At 38.6% G+C, this 20,985-nt stretch overlaps 2 protein-coding genes across 3 annotated transcripts in view; both read left to right on the forward strand.

The window, feature by feature from the left end:
* The window catches only part of LOC110946947 (GTPase IMAP family member 8-like), a 30,819-nt gene extending 10,639 nt beyond the window's left edge, over positions 1-20,180 (forward strand). Inside the window, exon 3 of the mRNA XM_051951106.1 lies at positions 19,418-20,180. The gene's annotated coding sequence lies outside the window, so the exon portion shown is untranslated. The remainder of the gene's footprint in view (positions 1-19,417) is intronic.
* On the forward strand, positions 11,993-20,180 carry LOC127534885 (GTPase IMAP family member 8-like). 2 transcript variants are annotated; one of them, XM_051951248.1, is made up of 3 exons: positions 11,993-12,401; positions 15,845-16,618; positions 16,718-20,180. In XM_051951248.1, exons 1-3 carry the CDS (start codon positions 12,290-12,292, stop codon positions 18,487-18,489), a joined length of 2,658 nt encoding a protein of 885 aa, XP_051807208.1. In that variant the 5' UTR covers positions 11,993-12,289; the 3' UTR covers positions 18,490-20,180. The 2 variants fall into 2 exon arrangements, with proteins under 2 accessions (XP_051807208.1, XP_051807207.1); XM_051951247.1 differs by lacking the exon at positions 11,993-12,401 and adding an exon at positions 14,645-15,160 and having other exon boundaries at positions 15,380-16,618.
* Positions 20,181-20,985: the final 805 nt, after the last annotated feature.

Raw genomic sequence — 20,985 nt, forward strand, 5'->3', positions numbered from 1 at the left:
ACAAACTCTCTGACATGTCAGGACAACAACGCTTTCTTATGTTATTGTCTGAAGCATTTATTATGTAAACCCTGACGTTAACAGTGTTTATGGAAAATGTTTTTTCTTGGTGATACTTGGTAACTGTCTAGAAGCTTTGGGATAAATCATTAGACCACCTACTGTTCTCTTTACAAAGTCCACAAAACAGACCTTCAACTGTCAGAATTTAGTTTGAATTTTAGCAAATTGATTAAATACTCTCAGCATTTACGAAACACATAAAAATATAGAATCATAATAATCTAAGACATGAAAAAGTCAGTTGTGCATAAAAACATGATGTATTAAAACTAAAGATTTCAGAATTCACAAAGATCAAAGACAACATTATTCAAGTCTCCATTATTTTGTGTGGAAGTAAATCATGGATATTTAAATGCTATCTGTCAAATCTTACATTAATATATCAAATACTTTCTGAGATTATTTTTAATATTAAATCTGCCTGCAGACCCCTTAAAGCAGGTTTTTTCTCACATTAAATTTGAGGCTGTTTGAATGACGACATCTCAGAAACTATTAAAGATAAAAACCTGACATTTTCTCTGTTATTTCTCATCACGTCACTGATTCAGAATCTGGAATAAAAGTAGATCAACTGGTGATATTTTCTGAACCACATGTAGCTGCAGGTCACAATAATACAAAACTTAACGTAGAATAGTTTTAATATGAAATATTTAGTCACAAAAATGAAAAGAACGACATTTTCTTTGACCTTTCCTCACTGATTGAGCAGGTTTAACAAGTTGTAGCACAAAAACAAAAACACTGGTGGACAAAAGTGCAAGTGGGGTTTGAAGATGACAATATGAGCAGATTAAAAACTGTTTGTCTAGTCCTATTTTAAGATAAGATAATCCTTTATTACTCCTCGTGCCCAGGGAAATTTCCCAAGAACCACATTTTTCATTTTAACACATTTCATATGATGAAGTTTTCTATGTGTTTAGTTTGTACTACTGTGACATGACAGATATGGTTCAGAAAATATCACCAGTTGATTTCTGGATCATCAGTTTTTGTTGTTAATATGAGCTGAAAGATTTTTTTCATGACGGCTTTAACCGATAAGCACAGAATCATCCATAAGATAAAATAAGTCGTTAACAATCCAACAGCAGTGAAAGGAGACAGAGAAAACATGTAAGGACATCATTTAAAATGTAAATAAAAAATACACATCAATACTGTTGTACTGAACAGATTCTTCCATTTTCAGAAATTGTGACATTGCACAGAGTCTGAATCAGAAAATGTTTCAACAGATCATTCTGTAAAAAAAAAAAATTATCAAAACTTTCTTTAAACCTACAAAACATTCGTAACAGCTTTAAAAGCCAAACATTTTCAATTGTTTCTCATGTGTGCTTCACAGCAGATTAAGTCAATATATTGTTCTATTTGAAGCTAACATTTAGCTTTGACTCCTTGCAGCCTCCATTAGTTAATGTCTTCAGCTCACTGACAAGAAAAAATATTTGCCAAAAGATTGTTGCTCCCACATGGTGAGTTTGATCCATAGATTTAGTTTCATGCTCATAAGTCACTTATAATTATTAAAAATTAATATTCAGCGTCTCTGTTGGCTAACAGCCGTCAGCTAAGCTAGCTAGCGTTAGCTAGCATCTTACCTCGAAGCAAACGGAGGAGTTTCTGTGGCTCTCTGATGGATTCAGCGCTGACTGAGCTCTTCCACACTGTTTAATCCACATCCCACATCTCTGCTGTGGAGCTTCCAGCTGCAGGAAAACCACTAAAATATCACATTTTCTTCTAAATTCGGAGGATTTCTGCTTCTCCGTTTCACCTTTGACCTCTGACAGGCCTCCTGCCTAGTTACGGTTGCTGAGCTGTGATTGGACAGCGGCCGTTGGAGGGCGGGAAGGACCAAAACAAAGATGGAGGCAGGAGATGAAGAAAGACTGTGTGGCAGACAGAAGACTGGCAGAGATTTATGAGGACAGAAACCAGGAGAAAAGAGTCAAGAACCCTCTGAGGATGCGAACAATTGTTAGATTCTGGATTTACAACAATATGAGGCTTTATTTAGAGAAAAATTTTCAAGAGATTAAGAACTTCAGAAGAGCAGAAAATTTTGTTTAGAAACTCAAACACACTGGGAGTCAATTTAAATTCAAAGTCAGATAAATGTACATTTTAGATAATTTTGTGAGGTTTAAACTAATATGTAATATTTTGTGGTAAATTCACATCATAAATCACACTGTAGGGTATTTATAATAATATTTAAATTTGTTCAAAAAAGTCACAAATCAAGTTTTATTTCTCTGAAAGTACTAAATATGAAAGACAATGAAGTATATCTAAAGAGACAAACATGAAGACTTAAACATGTAAATATGTAAAGTCTAATATAATATCATCCATTATCTACACACCACTTTATCCTCTGTAGGGTATTGGGGGCTGGAGTCTATCCATCTGACTGAGGGTGAAGGTTCACCTGGACAGGTAACATCCATCAGGAACTCACATTCACACCTACAGACACTTTAGAATCACCTCAGAGTGTCTTTGGACTGTGGGAGGAAGTTTGAGTGGAAAGTGTCTGGTCAGATGTTCTGATAAAACAGCGTCACAGCAGCATAAAGCTTAAATCTGAGGAAGATGAAGAAGCTGTTTGTTTCAAACTGCAGCAGTCCACATATTCACAAACATACTGAGTTCAGCTTCACATGAGAGATTCAAATGTTGGAAAAGACTCTGAGGTCTGAACACACTTCACATGATTTAAAATGTTCAGATCTGAGTAGGAAATAAACTTTAATAAAACAGCAGAAGTGGTCGATCAGAAATCACAGCAGTTCTCAGTTTAGTTTCAGTCAGTTTCTACTTCAGGGACACAACTTTCACTTTTGGAATCTGTTACGCCCAGCCTCGGGGTTGTTTGAACGCAACATGAAATGCCATCCTTCACAGGTGTCAAGCAGCCACACAAACACTTTTTCCTCTGAGAACATGAATAATTTATTCACTATAAATGTGATAACAAAAGTTGTGGTTGACAAAAACAAAAACCAACATAAACAAAAGCCACATTATCCCTGAGTCAGTCTTACCTACCAAAATAAAAGTGGTTAAAATAAACAGAAAGTTTTGGCTCCCTTTCTACGTAAACAAGAGAAAACACTTTAAACCAAAGTGGCAGCTCACTCCTACCATACATTTACCACACTACTTGCTGTGTCCACACAAAGAACACTGTGCTAAAGCTGGGTGTGCTGGTTAGGATGCAGTGGAGGACGGCCAACCCATCCGACTGTCTCTCACTTCCAGCAACATCATCCTTCCACCTTAAGTACTGCTTTCTTTGGTAGCTCGACCAATCCTGTCTTTTTTCTATGGCACAGCCCTATTTGAAAAGTAAACAGGCAGATAGACAGGAAGCACACACAAAGCACAGGAGAAACTACACACATACACAACCACATGTAACAAATCACTTAACATTTAAACTTCTGGATTTTACACACAGAAACATAAAGCTGTGTCAGTGCAGCACTCAGTGAAAATGTTGTTTGTATGAATAATAATTAACTTCAGAATGGAACAGACAAATAAAAATGATTCAAACATCCAGAAAGTGATGAACCTTCTTCAGTTTGAATCAGAGTTCAGCAGGAGAATAAACCAGAATAAAACCTTCAGATAAAGTGAACACAGCGTGTCTGTGTGTGGACGGACATGTAGAAGTGATCATTTTCAGTTTAATCTCAGATCAAACACTTCAGTTTCACATTTTACTCCTTAAACAGCAGGAATGAGTCTCTAATGGAAGTTAAAGTGAGTTTAAAGATTCTTTAAAACAGGAAATGTTTGTTATTTTATAGAGTTAAACCTTAACGCAGGTTGTAGATGAAGGCTTGTTTGGATAGTTTTAATAACTTGTTAGTCTGGTTCAACCACATCCACACACCTAACAGAAATATGAAGATCACATGACGCTGTCACGAGCGATTTCTGCAGAAAATCAGCTCCACATGAGTGAACAGTTTCATTCTGACTCCTGTCATCAGTCTGAGTGGATGTTTCTGAGGTGAGTCCAGCAGAGTGTTTCTACTGACAGGTTTATTGTTGGTGATGTTTACAGAATGTTTATTAAGGAACGTGTCTGGATTTTTATAAAGTTTTCTGTTTGTCTTATAAAGTAGCAGCAGTCAGGTCTGAGAGATTCTCTGTGATTCTAAACATTTGATATGAGATGAATTCACATCTTGTTGAATTTACAGTTCACTAGTAAGGACCACACCACTGATTTGAAGCTTGATTGTTTATTGGATGCAAAGGATCATTATGTAGTGATGACTGAGATGAAAGCTTAGTCAGGGATCAGTTGCAGCTACCAGGCCAGCAGAGCCTCTAGGAAAAGGAAAAGACATTAAAAGGAGGCAGAAGTATTGGGAGGGTGGGGCACAAAAAGGAGAAAGAACAAGTGGTCAGAGCAGAGAGGTACACCCCCTGTCAAAAGTTGTAGGACGCTTTCTCATCCTACAACTTTTGACAGGGGGTGTATGTATAAACGTAGGACAGGAAGGAGGATGACTGAGGTGTGGTCCTGCTCCTGAACCTCAGCCAAAAAACTTGTACCTCCATTAAAATGCTGGCTGCTGTCCACTGTCTTCTTTGTCTTATTTCTCGAACTTTTCTGGTCTGTTCCACCTACAAGTTATTTTTTGAGCTTCATTCTGTTGTGGCGGAACAGGAATTCAACTGTTGATCTGATAAGATTTCAGGTTGTCTTTGGTTTGGCTGTTTTTCTGGTTTATTTTTTGAAGAATGAATTAACTTGTACGTGTTTATGTTGAGTCAGACAAGTGAAGGGAGAAAACCCAGCAGGAGTTCTTCATCACTGTGGGTTAAACTGAACTGAGTCACTGGATAAACTGGGTTTAGTAAACTGAACTTCACATTGACTACAAATGTCATGAGTTAAATTCTCTAAAAGTTGTTTTTCTGCACGTCAGGCTGAACTTTAGTGCTGACTGTTGATCAGCAAACGTTGCATTTACTGCTGTAGATTCATTGTTTCTGTATTAACGCTGTGAAGAAACTCAAACTCATCACACTACAACTGTTTTTGTTGCTTCATACAAAAAACCCTCAGAGTTCTCACTTTCCATGAGGTCTGTCTGATAGAGCATCACTCACTCTGATTTAAGGCGTCTACTTTTTTTTTGGATAGCTGTAGTGAAGGCAGACAGAGAACGGGGGAGAAGAGTAAGGGGAAGACATGCAGCAAAGGGCCGTGAGCAGGAATCAAACCCGGGCCGCTGTGTCGGAGACCAGCCCCTGTACATGGGTCACCTGCTTAACCTGTTAAGCTGTACGGGCGCCCCGAGTTTACTTTTATTTAAAAGGGTTTGTTGAGCTGCAGCTGAAATGTGCTCATCAGGACAGAAACACTGAACATGAAGATTTGGTTGCAAGAACAGAAAAAACTCCGGTTGTGGAGCTGCACAGCAAAATAACCCTTTGATGAACAGTGTGACTCAGGAGATCCTCATTTCCATTGGATTTGGGTCAATTTTGACACATGCTGCCCATCAAAGGGTCAACTATGAATCACAATCAGGATTTTGGCTTTCAGTAATTAAATGAAAGTAATTAACTGACTGTGATGCTGATATTCAAAATGCTCTGCTCCTAGAAAACAGCCCGTTAGATAAACCCACCTGGTTTCAGGTAAATGTGACGTCAGAACTCCTTATTTCAAGCTAATGTTTGGTCTCAGCTGTCTGAACTGCAGCAACTGATGGAGACTAGAAGGTTCTCTGAGCACTGAGCTTCTACTGATGACTGTGAGGCTTTTAGGGAACATCTGTAAACCATAGAGTCTATCAGTAACCAGATGTTTAATAAGTAAGGCATTTTTGGATCCAATTTAATTCATTTCTGTTTATCTTGAAGATCGTTTTAAGTCTGATTTTGATGCTGATTTGTACTTTAGCAGGAACGTAGCTAAACATAAGTCAAAGTGGCGCTTTGTTTATTTAAATGAGAACAAATAAAAACATCCACCTATAATTATAATAAAAATAATGATCTCAAAATTGATCTAAATAATCCTGATTTTCATTTTGTCCATAATAATGCAGCCCTTGTCAGTTGTATAGAAATATTTCAGATAGAAAAATTAGTGTCAAACAAAAAGAGGTTTTCTGTTTGCAGCTGTAGTTAGTTTGAACATTTAAATCAGCATCATAAGTATAAAAACTAATTAAGATGCATTTGTCAATCTTCCACTGTGTGATATCAGCTCTTGTCAAGTGGGGCCTAGTTATTTGAGATCCCAGGAGCAACCACCACCTAAATAAAAGCTTTAAGCAGACCAATGAAAAGTTAAAATGAGAAACTATATAAGTTAACCACATGATTATGCTTATGTTTGATGCAAGAATGATTTTAATAGACTGATATATATTCTGGAAATGATGATTGCTATAGAAGAGAATGATTTAAAATAAGTTATTTGATCATGCTAAGAAAAATGATTTAAAGAAGTGATTCAGTGTAACTAAGTGAGTTTTGAATGGAAGTAATCTGTGCTGTTCTGAGCTGTATGCAGACAGGATGGGAAAAGCAGAAGTCTCCTCAGAAATGAGGAACTTGGAGTTTCCACAGGATGACAGGATGGGCTCAGGCCTACATTGTCATGACAACTGAAGTGTGTGTAACAAGTGGATGTGTTAACAGAAAAGATGGAAAGAATGATGTATGCGTGATAGGAAGAAGGTTGTGTCTTAAACCTATGAATTAATTACCTGGGCGTACCTATTAGTTAGAATTGTGTGTGAAAATGTGTATGTGCTAAGCTGAAGTCGAGCTAGGGTATAAAACCCAGAGACACAGACACTGAATTGGGAGTTCTCCCCCGGAGGGGAGAGATGCTGCTCGCCGGAGCTGCCGGGGAGCATCGCCAAAGTTCTGCAGAGTCGACACCGGACCCTTTTGCCCAAGAGACGTGAAGACAACGCAGGACTTAGGCTCCAGAGTTCGCTGAGAACATCGTTGGAGGCAAAGTCTTTTTCTGACTTTGTTCAACAAGCGAGGACCACACTCTGCTGAAAGGAGAGTCCTGAGAGGTCTGCAGTTGTCCAAAGAGATGAAGAGAGGCAAGCACCCATGGCATCCAGAGAGGCACAGGAGGCAGCAGCAGAGGGCTGCTCCACTCCAGGGGCTGGAGGACCCAGTGACCCACCACAGCCTGATGAGACGGGGGCTTTCCACCACCACCATCCGACTGAGAAGACAGCTGAGACGCCCGCACTTGTGTTCCAGCTGCTACTAAAGATAACTGCCAGATCAACGATTGGCTATCGGGACCTCTCCACTCCCCCTGCCTATGAAGAACACCCTCTGCCCACAAAGAAGACTTCGTACCGAGTCTGCTGGTCCACGGAGGAGTTCAACTAGACGCAGGTCAAGACCGGGAGTGGCAGCTAAGGCCTGGTTGTCCGCTCTCTCTCCTAAATTTACTAATTAGAGAAGATTCTCAGGTACGCTCAGCTTAGTTTAGTTTAGTTTGAAATAATCTGAAATAATTAAATTGTTTAATCATGAATTAATGCTGTGCCCCTGCTAATAATTGCTTAATAAAACGCTATATTGCATTTAAAGAGAAGTCTAATGAAATGATTATGATTCACTTATTCTGCATAGTGGTAAAAAGTTAAGTTGATTGTGTGCATTAAATCTAATGGTTCTTAAAGGTTACTTTAATCCAACTAGTTATTTAAACATTACCCCTGAGGTTAGTTATCCAAACCTCTAAAACGAACCTAGGAATATCAACAAGTGCCACAGTTTTAAGAGGAAAGCTGTCGTTAACAAACGTGTTCAATAAATCAATTCTACTACTTAGGAGGGCTGCTTAGTAAGAGAGTATTTATGGGAGTAAGAGGGGTAAGACGTTTGGAAGAAGACAGTTAGGACCTAGGCGAGTATTCCTCGACACCAGCTTAATTATTCTGCTGAAACCTGTTAGGTGGAATACTAATAGGCAGATAGAATCTAACCCTTTAAACGGAGAGCTGGTCCTGATTTAACCTGAGGCAAGGGTTAAAGAAGGCTATACTGAACGACACTCTTTAGTCAGTTTTATTCAAATGATTTAACTGTACAACACATAGAAATACATGGATGAATATGATGAGTTACCTTATCTTTGTATTTCCAGATGTTTTTGATTCTCCAAAGAAGAAATCCTCGGTGTTCATCATCCTCAGTAAGTAAACTCAGACTGGACAGCAGCTGGACACAGATAATGACTGACTGTTGTTATTCTGTATTTTACACAGAAAACACAACTTAAAGGGGTAAATTAATTCTAAAATAGCTGGAATTTAAACTGTTTATTGACTAGAATCTGAACAAAAAAACTATCAAGATAAACTTACAGGACAACAATCTGAGTGAGTGAGACTGACAGAAGTAATGAGCTTGATACTGACCATGAAGACAGACAGCATGTTTCCAAACTACGCCTTACTACCAATCTATGTGCCTGTGGAAAGACCCGTTTCTTTGAGCAGATAAAAAAAAAACTCAAAAAACAACTTTCGATTGATTACACTGATAAAATCTACATAAAGGTCCAAAAGTCTTGACTTTGAAGGCAAAAATCCCAAAAACTAAACATTTTTATCCACAGAAAAGTCAAACATTTACAAATCACAGCACTGGGAGAATTTTAAGTCTTAAGTAAACTCAGACAGACATTAAAGAGGAACTCCACCTGTGGAAATCCTCACCTTGCTGCAGTGATGTTCAGGTGAACTCCAGCACTCTGTGACATCACTGCTGGCTGTGCTTCCACTTCTCAGGTGTGTTAAAGGTGAAACAGCTTTGAACCACAGATGGCAGCAAAACACAACTTCTTCCCTCCAGTCAGTGGAAGCTGCAGAAACCTTCCTGATGAGATGAAATGTCTCTGAGAATCCACAACAAGTCCAGGGTTTGACGTAAAACTTGGATTTTTATTCCTTTAAATGACTAATTAACTAATTGGACAAATCTCCCAGAACTCTGCAGTGTAAAAAGTCATTCCTAGAACCTGTTCCCTCCACTTAGAGAACTGCAGAGTTACAAGATAAAAATCTCATTGAGACTTTGAAGTTACAACTTTATTTTCATTGGTTGTGTTGACAAAATAATGTTGCATCAACTTCATATTTAGTGTAATTTAAACTCTAATCTCTGTGTTAGTTGGTTTAAAACTAAACTCAACTTGAGGTAAATGAATGAAAGTGTCTTGGTAACTTCATTTTTCTTCATCTTGAGTTCAGGATTTAAAGTCTCTAAATATAAACACTGGAGCAGCTTCATTTGAATCTGACAGTTTGAAAACTTCTGTATATAATTACAGGAAATAAATATGGAACACTTCAGAAATCATTTTAAAAGATGCGGAAATACTCATTTTTTTATGAGTTGTCTGTTTCTGCTGCCAATCATAAAATAAAGTAATTCCAGTAATTTAATGTAGTTTGTTGGTTGAACATAATTGCATTGAAAGTCTGTCTGAGGTCATAAAGATTGATGCAAACAGTTTTTGTTGAGTCCAGACATTATTTCAGAGTTTATCCACCAACATGTCAGAGCAGACAGACTAATGAAGGTAGAACTTCCTGTTTAATCTCACTCTGTGTTTTAATCCAACAGATGTGATTTCTTTCTGGTGGGTTTCCAGCAGAGGGCAGCATGGCAGCAGCACCTGGTGAGTCCATTCAGGATTGATGCCACCTGGATGTTACCTCAGAGTTCACAACTTCTACATGCAGTTTTTTGTTAATTACTAATTTAGTTTCTTTGACTGATGAAGACTGCAGCATTACAGGGAGCTCAGCAAAGTTAATATGACCTGACTGTGCGTAACATAATGGAAAAAGTAGAAATAAATCACATTTCATTTTAAACATCCATGATATTATGCTTTGTTCCTCAGATGAACTTTGATAGATTCTCTGTTCAATCTGTGATGTTTTATTTGTCTTCATTCCAGTGTCTGAGCTGAGGGTTGTTCTTCTGGGGAACAGCTGGTCTGAGAGGAATTCTGTTGGGAATTTACTACTGGGAGAGACCAAGTTTAATACTGATGATGAACCAAAATTTCTGAGAGTCAGAGGAAAACTGAAGGAGAAAGAAATCGTCCTCATCAACACTCCAGATCTGCTGAATCCAACCATCTCTGAAGACAAACTAAGAGAACATGTAGAACTCTGTGTGAGATACTCTGATCCTGGACCTCATGTGTTCCTGCTGGTTCTACAGCCTGAAGACTTCACTGAGCTACACAGACAGAGGATCTGCAGAGTCCTGGAACTATTCAGTGATCAATCATTTGATCATTCAATGGTTTTGATTTCAAGATCCAAAAACAAAAGTTCAGTTTTACGGAGCTTTTGGAGAAATCAACCACCCTTACAAGAAGTGATCAGAAACTGTGGGTCCAGGTCACTGAAGCTAGAGGACCACATACTGCCAGAGTTGTTGAAACAGTTGAACGAAATTGAAGTAAGGACCAATGGAAAACATGTGATCTGTAATCGTCATCGTCACAAGATAAAACGCTGGATGTCTCTTCGAAATGGGAGTTCAGCTTCATCTGTTGGTAAGTGCAGGAAATATTTTGATTATGATGTAAAAACCTGAACACAAATGTCTGATCTGTGATGTTATGTTGCTGCACTTTATCATATTTGTGTCTGCTGTCATGAAAAGCTCCATTTGCTTCTCAGATATCAGTCTGAAAAGGACACAGCTAAAAGAACAACTTTATGGAACTAAAACCTGAAACTACATTTCACCTTCATAGTTGAAGTGAACAAATGGAAGCAGCTACAGATAAATAATATCCTCACTTGAACATCTGTAGTCTGTGTTGTGTAGCTGCTCTGAGTGGACGCTGAATAACAAGAGCTCATGTTGTACTGAGATGATCAGCAGCAGAACTTAGAGCAGAAATCCTGCTAATGTTTCTACTAGAACCACTGATTAAAGACACTTTCTGCTCAGAGGCTCCACTATCCTGCACAGCTCAGTCACAACAATCTGATCTCTGTTTGTTGGCTCACTTTATACCAGCACAAATATTCTCTTACCTGATAAATACAGTTTGTGGCCAAAGACTTGAAGGCACCAAGATGGAGCTCTGAGTGAATACTGAGCTGAATTCAGAGGCCGTCTGTGGAATCAGAGAAGATAAATAATCAGAGTTCTTCATTGTTATTAGAGTCTGAAGCAGGAATATTAGAGGTGATGTTAAACACTGATGAAGACAGAATAAATAATGTGTATATTTATGTCTTCTTATATTTACAGATCAACCTCTGAAGCGCAGTGGCAGCTATAAACCTCAGATTCCACCAAGTGAGTCAAACTGTGTTTAATGAGGCTGAATTTCCAGAGTTTAATGTTTGGTTCTTCCAGGAATTTAAAGTGACTGTATTGTTAGTTCACTGACTCTATAGCTGTGTTTTTGTAGAGACTCAGTTTCATGATAAACAATGTATTTCTGAGATTTACTGCTTGAATTCTGACTGATGCTCAGGTTTAATGTCTTTAACAGAATAATAACAATAAACAGATATTTAATAATTGAATGTTTGTACAAAGATCATGAGACCTGTGTTTGTTTCCAAAGAACCAACTTCTGTTCCAGCTGCTGGTCGTCAAGAAGACGACGTCAGTGTCGGCTTGGATGCTGCTCAACGTACTGGTGAGTTCAGGAACACTTTTTATAATGTGATGAATAAAACATGATCAGTTCTGAACATGAAGTTACCACAGATAAGTTTATACCGTTTAGAACTCATTTCTGTTGTTTACGGTTTAATGAATAAGATGAATTCAGAGTGATGAAAACATTCTTATGGCCATCCTGGAGGGTCATATTTATTAATATTTTTATACTTTATAGTCTTACTTTAAAGTACTGGGAAACATCATTGTTAGGAAGAAAGAGTTTTCTGTCCCAAGAGTGTCTGGAGAAAACAGTGCGTAGATGTTCGTGGAACATGAAACCTTTAACAGTAGTGAAAACTCCAGACATGTTCAATCTGTCTGAGGAGATCCTGAGAAAAGAAGTGAAGGTTGTGTAGAGCTCTGTTCTCCTGGACCAAATGTTCTGCGGCTGTTCGTGATTTCTGGAGGTTTCCCTGAAGAAAACAGAAAAACTCTGAAGTTCATCCTGAGTCTGTTTGGTGAAGACGCCTTCAAACACTCCATGATCATCATGACTCAGAACAAAGACGGACAGAATCAGTCGGTGGAAAAACTCCTCCAAGACTGCAGACAAAAGCAGCACAGCATCAATCTTGATAAAAAGAATCCTTCAGGTCATGAAGTACAAGAGTTAATGCAGAAAATGGAAACTATAGTGAGTGACCTCAGGGGAGGATATCTGACACTAACTGAAGAAGAGGATCAGACAGTGATGAAAAGGTCCAAACCTCTGAACCTGGTCCATCACATGAGGATGTGCAGAAAGACAATGGAAAGCATCAGACAGAGAACACAAGGAAAACATGGAAGAAATAAAACAGAAATACAAGGATGATGCCAGAAATCAAGCTGTAGGAGTCAACGATTTCAGAGAGATACACCAGAGACTCTGAAGCTCTAATAGAAAAGTATGATGAGGAGCTAAAGTATCTGAAGCAAGATCGGGACGGGCATCATTAAGGCTTTAATGGTACTACTAGTTTTATTTTACTTTTTATTGATCTGGTACGCTAACGGTATTATCTGTATTTTTTGACTGTTTTTGTTTATTTTCAAAGGAGAAAAACCTAAACACATTTACAAAATGTATATAGACACTCATGTTGTGGTGATAGAAATGATCAGTTCACTGTGGACAGCGTCTCAGGTTTTACCCTCAAAATAAAATATCATGCAATAAACTGTCCAGCATTATATCAGAATTAATGCTTCACTTTGAACAGATGTTGAGTAAATGTCAGTACGCTGTGTTGCTGAAACCTGTTTAATTCTTCATTTTTGAGGAGAAAATTAATGCAGGATTTTGACAGCATTTTACTGTGATTTTAATTGTGGAAAATAGTTGAAGTACTTCTACCAGAATAAGACTAAATTTGTCTGCTGCCACCAAATCACTAAATATTGAAAGTGAAGCTAAAATTCTGAATGACAGTTCAGATGATGCTGTGAATTTCAGACTAAATTGATGAACACAGTCACAGGTAAACAGCTGGAGAATACTTTGAGTCATTGGCAATGTTGGTATCGTTTAGTTAACTCTGTATGTGGCTGATAGCAAACACAACATACCTGGTTAGTGACAGATGAACTACGGGCTCAGCAGTCAAACTGGGGACTTCATCTGCTTGTGACTGACTTTAACTGAAAGTGTCAACAGATTAATTGTGTTTCTGCTTTCATCTGCAAAGGACATTTCTTTTGTGCCAACAAACATTTTGTGCATCAATTGTAGGGAAGCTTAGTCCCACTACTTAACATTTGCCACCTGTATGTTGCTACATGGAGCTGCAGGTGAGCGAGCTGCTCCCATACCTACAGTTAAATATATTCAATTAAAAATCTGTAGTCTGTGTTTTGTGGGGATGCTGAATAGCAAGAGCTTAAACCGTACTAAATTACAATGTGAAGTGCTGTGAGATGACATGTTGTGATTTGGCGTTATATAAATAAAATTGAATTGAATTAAACTGTTGTGAGAACATCAGCTGCAGCACTGCAAATATTTCAGCAGCAGATCTTAATGCAGATTAAACACACTTTCTGCTCAGAGGCGCCATTATCCTGCAGAGCTAAGTCACAACAATCTGTTCCTATCTTTAGTATTTTATGATTCTGATACAGCTTTTTAGCACAAGACTTACAGGCAGCGGTAAAAGCACAAAGCACTTACTTAGTGATTCAGCTTTGTGACGCCATCCTTCCATTTCCATCCGATTTTATGGGGACGGATGGTGGAGGCAGCAGAATAAGGAGGTCATTCCAGATCTCTCTCCCCAGCAATCCTGAGGTGTTCCCAGGCCAGATGAGATACATAATCTCTCCAGCAGGTTCTGGGTCCACCCTGTTGTCTCCTTCCAGATGGAGGCATCTGAATCACATGTCCAAACCACCTCAATTGGCTCCTTTCGATGTGAAGGAGCAGTGACTCTACTTCAAGCTTCACACTAAGGCTGAGCCAGCATACAGAGGAAGCTCATTTTGGCCGCTTGTACTCATGATCTCATTCTTTCGGTCGCTACTCAAAGCTCATGACCACAGGTGAGGATTGGAACATAGATGGTCTGGTAAATCGAGAACTTTATCTTCCGGCTCCACTGTCATTGCTTCACTGCTGATGTCACACCAAGTTACTTGTCCATCTCATAATCATCTTCCCGTCACTCGTGAACAAGAGATACTTAAAATCTTTCACTTGGGGAAGCAACTCCCCCCAAACCCGAAGGTAGCAATCCACCAATTTCCAGCAGAGTTACCTGATAAATACAGTTTGTGGTCGAAGACTTGAAGACACCAAGATGGAGCTCTGAGTGAATACTGAGCTGAATTCAGAGGCCGTCTGTGGAATCAGAGAAGATAAATAATCAGAGTTCTTCATTGTTATTAGAGTCTGAAGCAGGAATATTAGAGATGATGTTAAACACTGATGAAGACAGAATAAATAATGTGTACATTTGTGTTTTCTTATATTTACAGATCAACCTCCAAAGCACAGCAAAACATTGAAACCTCCACCTCCACCAAGTGAGTCAAACTGTGTTTAATGAGGCTGAATTTCCAGAGTTTAATGTTTGGTCCTTCCAGGAATTTAAAGTGACTGTATTGTTAGTTCACTGACTCTATAGCTGTGTTTTTGTAGAGACTCAGTTTCAAGGTAAATAATGTTTTTCTGAGCTTTACTTCCCTAACTATAACTGATGCTCAGGTTTAATGTCTTTAATATAATATTAACAGTAAAGAGAAATTCAATGGTTGCATGTTTTCACAAACAAAGATCATGTGACCTGTGATGTTTCCAAAGAACCAACTTCTGTTCCAGCTGCTGGTCATCAAGAAGAAGACGTCAGTGTCGGCTTGGATGCTGCTGAACGTACTGGTGAGTTCAGGAACACTTTTTATAATGGGATGAATAAAACATGATCAAGTCTGAACATTAAGTTACCACAGATGACTGGACTGTTAAGTTTATACTGTTTAGAACTCATTTCTGTTGTTTACTGTTTTATGAAGATGATGAATTCACAGAGTGATGAAAATATTCTTATTATCATCTTGGAAGGTCATTTTATTCCTATTTGTTTACTATATTTTCCAGCACATGAACTCAGGATTGTGTTGTTTGGAAAAAATGACGACAAAAAGGCAGCACTGGGAAACATCATTGTTGGGAAGAAAGAGTTTTCTGTCCCAAGATTCTCTGGAGGAAAACAGTGTGAAGCTGCTCATAAAACGTGGAACATGAAGCCTTTAACAGTAGTGAAAACTCCAGACGTCTTCAGTCTGTCTGAGAAACCAGTGAGAGAAGAGATGAAGAGATGTGTGGATCTCTGTTCTCCTGGACCAAATGTTCTGCTGCTGTTAGTGACACCTTCAGATTTCACTGAAGAAAACAGAAAAACTCTGAAGTTCATCCTGAGTCTGTTTGGTGAAGACGCCTTCAAACACTCCATGATCATCATGACTCAGAACGAAGACGGACAGAATCAGTCGGTGGAAAACCTCCTCCAAGACTGCGAACAAAAGCAGCACAGCATCAATCTTGATGAAAAGAATCCTTCAGGTCATGATGTTGAAGAGTTAATGCAGAAAATGGAAACTATAGTGAGTGACCTCAGGGGAGGATTTCTGACACTAACTGAAGAAGAGGATCAGACAGTGATGAAAAAGTCCAGACCTCCTCTGAACCTGGTCCTGTGTGGTAGAAGAGGAGCTGGGAAGACTTCAGCAGTCAACGCTATTCTGGGACAAAGAAAGTTTGGTGGACCTGAAGACTCATCAGAGTGTGTTAAAACCCAGGGAGAGGTGTGTGGACGTCGGGTTTCCCTGCTGGAGCTGCCTGCCTTGTATGGAAAACCTCAGGAGGCAGTGATGGAGGAATCATTCAGGTGTATCTCCCTCTGTGATCCTGAGGGCGTCCATGCCTTCATCCTGGTCCTACCTGTGGGTCCCCTCACTGATGAAGACAAGGGAGAGTTAGAGACCATCCAGAACACATTCAGCTCTAAAGTCACAGACTTCACCCTGATTCTGTTCACTGTGGAGTCAGATCCTACAGCTCCAGATGTTGTTGACTTCATCAGACAGAACAGAGACATCCAGGAGCTCTGTCAGAGCTGTGGAGGAAGATCTGTTGTTGTCAGCATGAAGGACAAGCAGCAGATCCCAGAGCTGCTGGATCAAGTGGACAAGATGAGACTGTCAGATCAGAAACCTCACAGCTACACAACAGGAACGTTTGCTCATGGCCAAATGGAAAAGATCCTACAGCTAGAAGCAGTCATCACCAACCAACAGGCTGAAATCAAGAAGCTGAAAAAATCTGATATGGTCACCTGTAAGTAATTCACTGTTTTTATTTTCTGTTTTCGCTGATTCTCCTAAACCCTGTTCTATACAAAGTTCATATTCTAAATAACTCTGTTTGGTTTCACAGCTGATGAAGAGCAGCAGAACTCAGAGAGTCTCAGGATTGTGCTGATTGGGAAGACTGGCAGTGGAAAGAGTTCTTCAGGAAACACCATTCTGGGCAGAAAAGAGTTCACAGCCGAAGCAGGACAACAAGGGGTCACCAAACGTTGTCAGAAGTCAGTGGGTGAAGTGGACGGACGTCTTGTTGTCGTGGTCGACACTCCTGGACTCTTTGACAACAGTTTGTCTCATGAACAAGTAAATGAAGAGATGGTGAAATGCATCAGTCTTCTGTCTCCAGGACCACATGTCTTCCTGCTGGTGTTACGTATCGGCAGATTCACACCAGAGGAGAAGGAAACATTAAATTTAATCAAGAAAAGTTTTGGGAGGAATTCAGAAAAGTTCACCATCATTCTTTTAACTGGAAGAGATGATCTGGAGGACAGTGACCAGTCTGTTGAAGATTACATAAAAAAATGTGATGATTCCTTCAAGAAGCTGATCTCTGACTGTGGAGGAAGATACCACATGTTTAATAACCGCATTAAACAAAACCAAACACAAGTCAGTGAGCTGATAACAAAGATCGACTCCATGGTGAAGAAAAATGGAGGAAGCTGCTTCACCAACGAGATGCTGCAAGAAGCTGAAGCAGCCATACAGAAAGAAATGGAGAAAATCCTGAAGAAGAAGGAAGAAGAGATGAAGAAAATGGAGGAGGAACTGAAGAGAAAACATGATGAAGAAATGGAAGAAATGAAAAGAAGAATAGAAGAAGAGAGAACAGAAATTGGAGATGAGAGAAAAGTGAGAGAAAAGCAACTCAAGGAAAAGGAAGAAAATATCAAGAAAGAGCGTGATGAGAGAAAGAAAGAACAAGAGAAAAGAGAACAAGACGACAGGATGAGGAAAAGACAGGACGAAGTTCAACGACAAGAGTGGCAACAGAAACTTGAAGATTTAGAGAAAATGATCAAATCAGAATCTAAAGAAAAAGAAAGCATTGATAAGAAGCTGGTGGAGAGTGGAGAGGAAATGAGAAAAGAGCGAGAGACCTGGGAGAAGGAAAGGAAAGAATGGTGGGACAAAAGATATCGAGAAGCTCATCTGAGCCGAGAGAGGGAGAAAACAAAACTCAAAAAGCTCCAAGAAGAATATGAGCAGGAAAAAGAAGAAAATGAGCGCAAAAGAAAAGAAGAAGATCTAAACAGAAGAGAACAAGAGGAGAGAGAGAGGAAAGAATTAGAGGAAGGTTACAAGAAAAACATGGAGGAGATGAAGAAGAGATATGAAGAAGAAGCAAGAAAACAAGCCGAAGAGTTCAATGAGTTCAAAGAGAAATACAGCAAAGACTTTGAAGCTCTGATGGAATACCTTAAGGAGGAACTGAAGGATCTGAAGAAAAAGCATGAAGCAGAAATAAAACAGAAACAAGGAGACTACACTCTGTTAGAGGACCTGTCAAGCCACAAAGAAAAGGAACTCAAAAAACAAATAGACAGAAAAGAAAAAGAGAAAGAAGTAGTAGTTCAAGAAAAAACAAACATAAAAGATGAAATGAAGAAGAAAGAAAAACAACTTAAAGAACTGGAAGACTTGAAGAAAAAGCAACAACAAGAAATAGAGAGAAGAGAAAACGAGAAAGAAGCAGTAGTTAAAGAAAAAACAAACTTAGAAGATAAAATGAAGAAGAAAGAAAAACAACTTAAAGAACTGGAGGACTTGGAGAAAAAGCAAGAACAAGAAATAGAGGAATGGAAGAAGAAATATGAAAAGAAATGTACGATCTGCTGATGATCCTTCCACTGCTGGAGCTCTCAGTTTCCTTCAGTCGTCGTTCAACATGACGCTACAGATGTCATCACTGAACTCCACCATGTTCTCCTTCATGGTCTCCTTCAGTGTCCTTCAGTATCTGGACCAGGAAGGTTTGCTCACAAATATCTGGATGTTTTTATTGGAGAAGGTTGGTGCTGTAGGAGTTAAGTTCCACTCCAATAATGGAGAACTATTTTTGTGCCGTTTTTGGATACCGGCAAGTTTTTGTTTTAGGAAATTCTGTAGTTCTAGTAATGTTTCCTTAAGTTCCTACAATGTTCTTCTTCAAAGCACAACATTCTCCAAAGATGTTCTTCCAATGTTTTTGAGAACACTGTTTTTGCTCCAATGTTCTTCCAATGTTTTCCAAATGTTGTATTCAGAACATCCTTCTTTTGTTTCATGGAACACTGTAGGAATGTTTATAGAACAGTGTTTCCTCAACAACATTCCTGAAACATCCTCAGAATACTGGATCTGTGGTCATTTGCTTAGAATTCATTTATATTGTTTCAGGAACATTTGATAAAATGATCCCAGGACTCAACATCTGGCAGACATTGTTTAATGTTGTTTTCAGAACGTTCTTCTTTTGTTATTGTGGATCTTTATGTTGTAATTCACATTTTTTGAAATGACAAATCTCCGTAAAGTTTTCTTTGAACATGAGAGCTTTCAGTTGATGTTAGCTGATATTTTACCAATATTCCCTGCTAGCTGGGTGTGGTTTTCATTTATACATTAGCAGTTTTTATATGAATAGTGTGAAAATAATATTTGATTATCACTGATTTATCCGCATATAGAGCGCAGACTTTTAAACACCTAATTATTGTTTGTTGGATCACGACTACAGGAGGTCCTCGGTTTACGACGTCCTTCACCTACAGCATTTCATTGTTAGGTGGAACTAGTTGGTGAGCAGAGCAGAGAAATATATCGTCACATGGTGCTATCAGACAGCTTTGTTTACATTCTCCGGTTGTACGCCACCTTGGATTGTGCTACATTCACTAACTTTTTGTCCTTCATTATGGCTCCCAGCGTAAGTCAGACTCTTCTGATGCTTCAAGGAAAAGGAAAACCATCTCTATGGAAGTGAAATTAGATAGAATAAAACGCTCAGAAAAGGGCGAAACACCAACGAATATCAGCATTATTAGATCAAGTTGTAAAAACGGTGCCACATATTCTGTTATCTTCTTGTGAAATTATTCATACATGCATTAAAGTCGTTGGTATTCATGACTTTTCCAAAGAACTGATCAATAATATGATGCACGTAACGCCGCAGTTCTGACTTAAAGAGAAAATCTACTTACATCGATCCGTAGGAACAGAACTCTGATGTAAAACGAGGACCCCCTGTAGATTTTGTGTAACTTGTTTATAACCATGTTTGTCCAATCAGCATTGAACTTATTCAACAACAACCTTTCATTTTTCAGACACTGATTCTTTGCATGTGGTATACATATATTTTCTTATGGTTGTAGGTTTTATTTGTTCTACATTTAAAAATGTTGTCAGTTACTATGGTTCCAGGACTCCTTTGAATCCATAGAAAACAAAGTATAAAATCCTGTAATTCTCAGTAATGTGTAATCTGAAATGAAAGGGTGAAAACGTAACTCATGTATGATCTAAAATTAAAGGGTGAAAACGGCTGATGAATGACTGTTCTTTTCAATTGTTATTATTAATCTTGTCAAGTTTAAATACATGATTTTATGTGAACAATTCAGCTTCCTGTTGAGACTTTTTCAGACTGTAAAATACAATCAGTACCAGAGTTCTACAATCAGGAAAACTGCTCCCACTAGCATTAATTGTGTTTTAATCTGGATTAGACTGGATTCTGAACCACAGCACAGTCATTTGTTTAGGTCAAAAGAAAAACTAAAAGAGAAAAAGAAATATGTGACGATGATTTGTTTTATAATGAAGATTATAGCTTTACTGTTATATTTACAACTAAAAATAAACATCACTCAAACTTAAAGCTCTTTGAACTGAGCTAAAAGTGAATCAGACTTTCAGGTTGTGGGTCTTCCATTTCAGTGTATTCCAGCCTGTTGTATTTCCATTCATGTGTCTGCTGTGTCTCTATGGTTCATGCTAACGTTGCACTTTCCACCTCTGCTGGAGAGATTCAGGGAAACAAGGACAAAGCAGCATGAATCAGAGTAAAAGGCTGGAGCTCCCTGCAGCTTTCCACTGACAGACTTTTACTACAATCGTTTAAACTGGAGGAGCACGCTCACTTTCAGTCACTGATACACTAATATGGAAGATAACTACTGATACACAAACAAACACAACAGAAATATTGAGCTCTAAATGACACAAACACATGAGAAGTGCAATTATTAATAAATATTAATGAACGCAGATCATCTGAAGGATCAACAACAACACGCCCGTCTTTGCCCTGTTTGTCTCTGGAGCTGACTTGAATTTGTCTTCAGGCGT

Source organism: Acanthochromis polyacanthus, chromosome 7 (genome assembly GCF_021347895.1).
Source record: "Acanthochromis polyacanthus isolate Apoly-LR-REF ecotype Palm Island chromosome 7, KAUST_Apoly_ChrSc, whole genome shotgun sequence".
In the NCBI taxonomy this organism is placed as follows: Eukaryota; Metazoa; Chordata; class Actinopteri; family Pomacentridae; genus Acanthochromis; species Acanthochromis polyacanthus.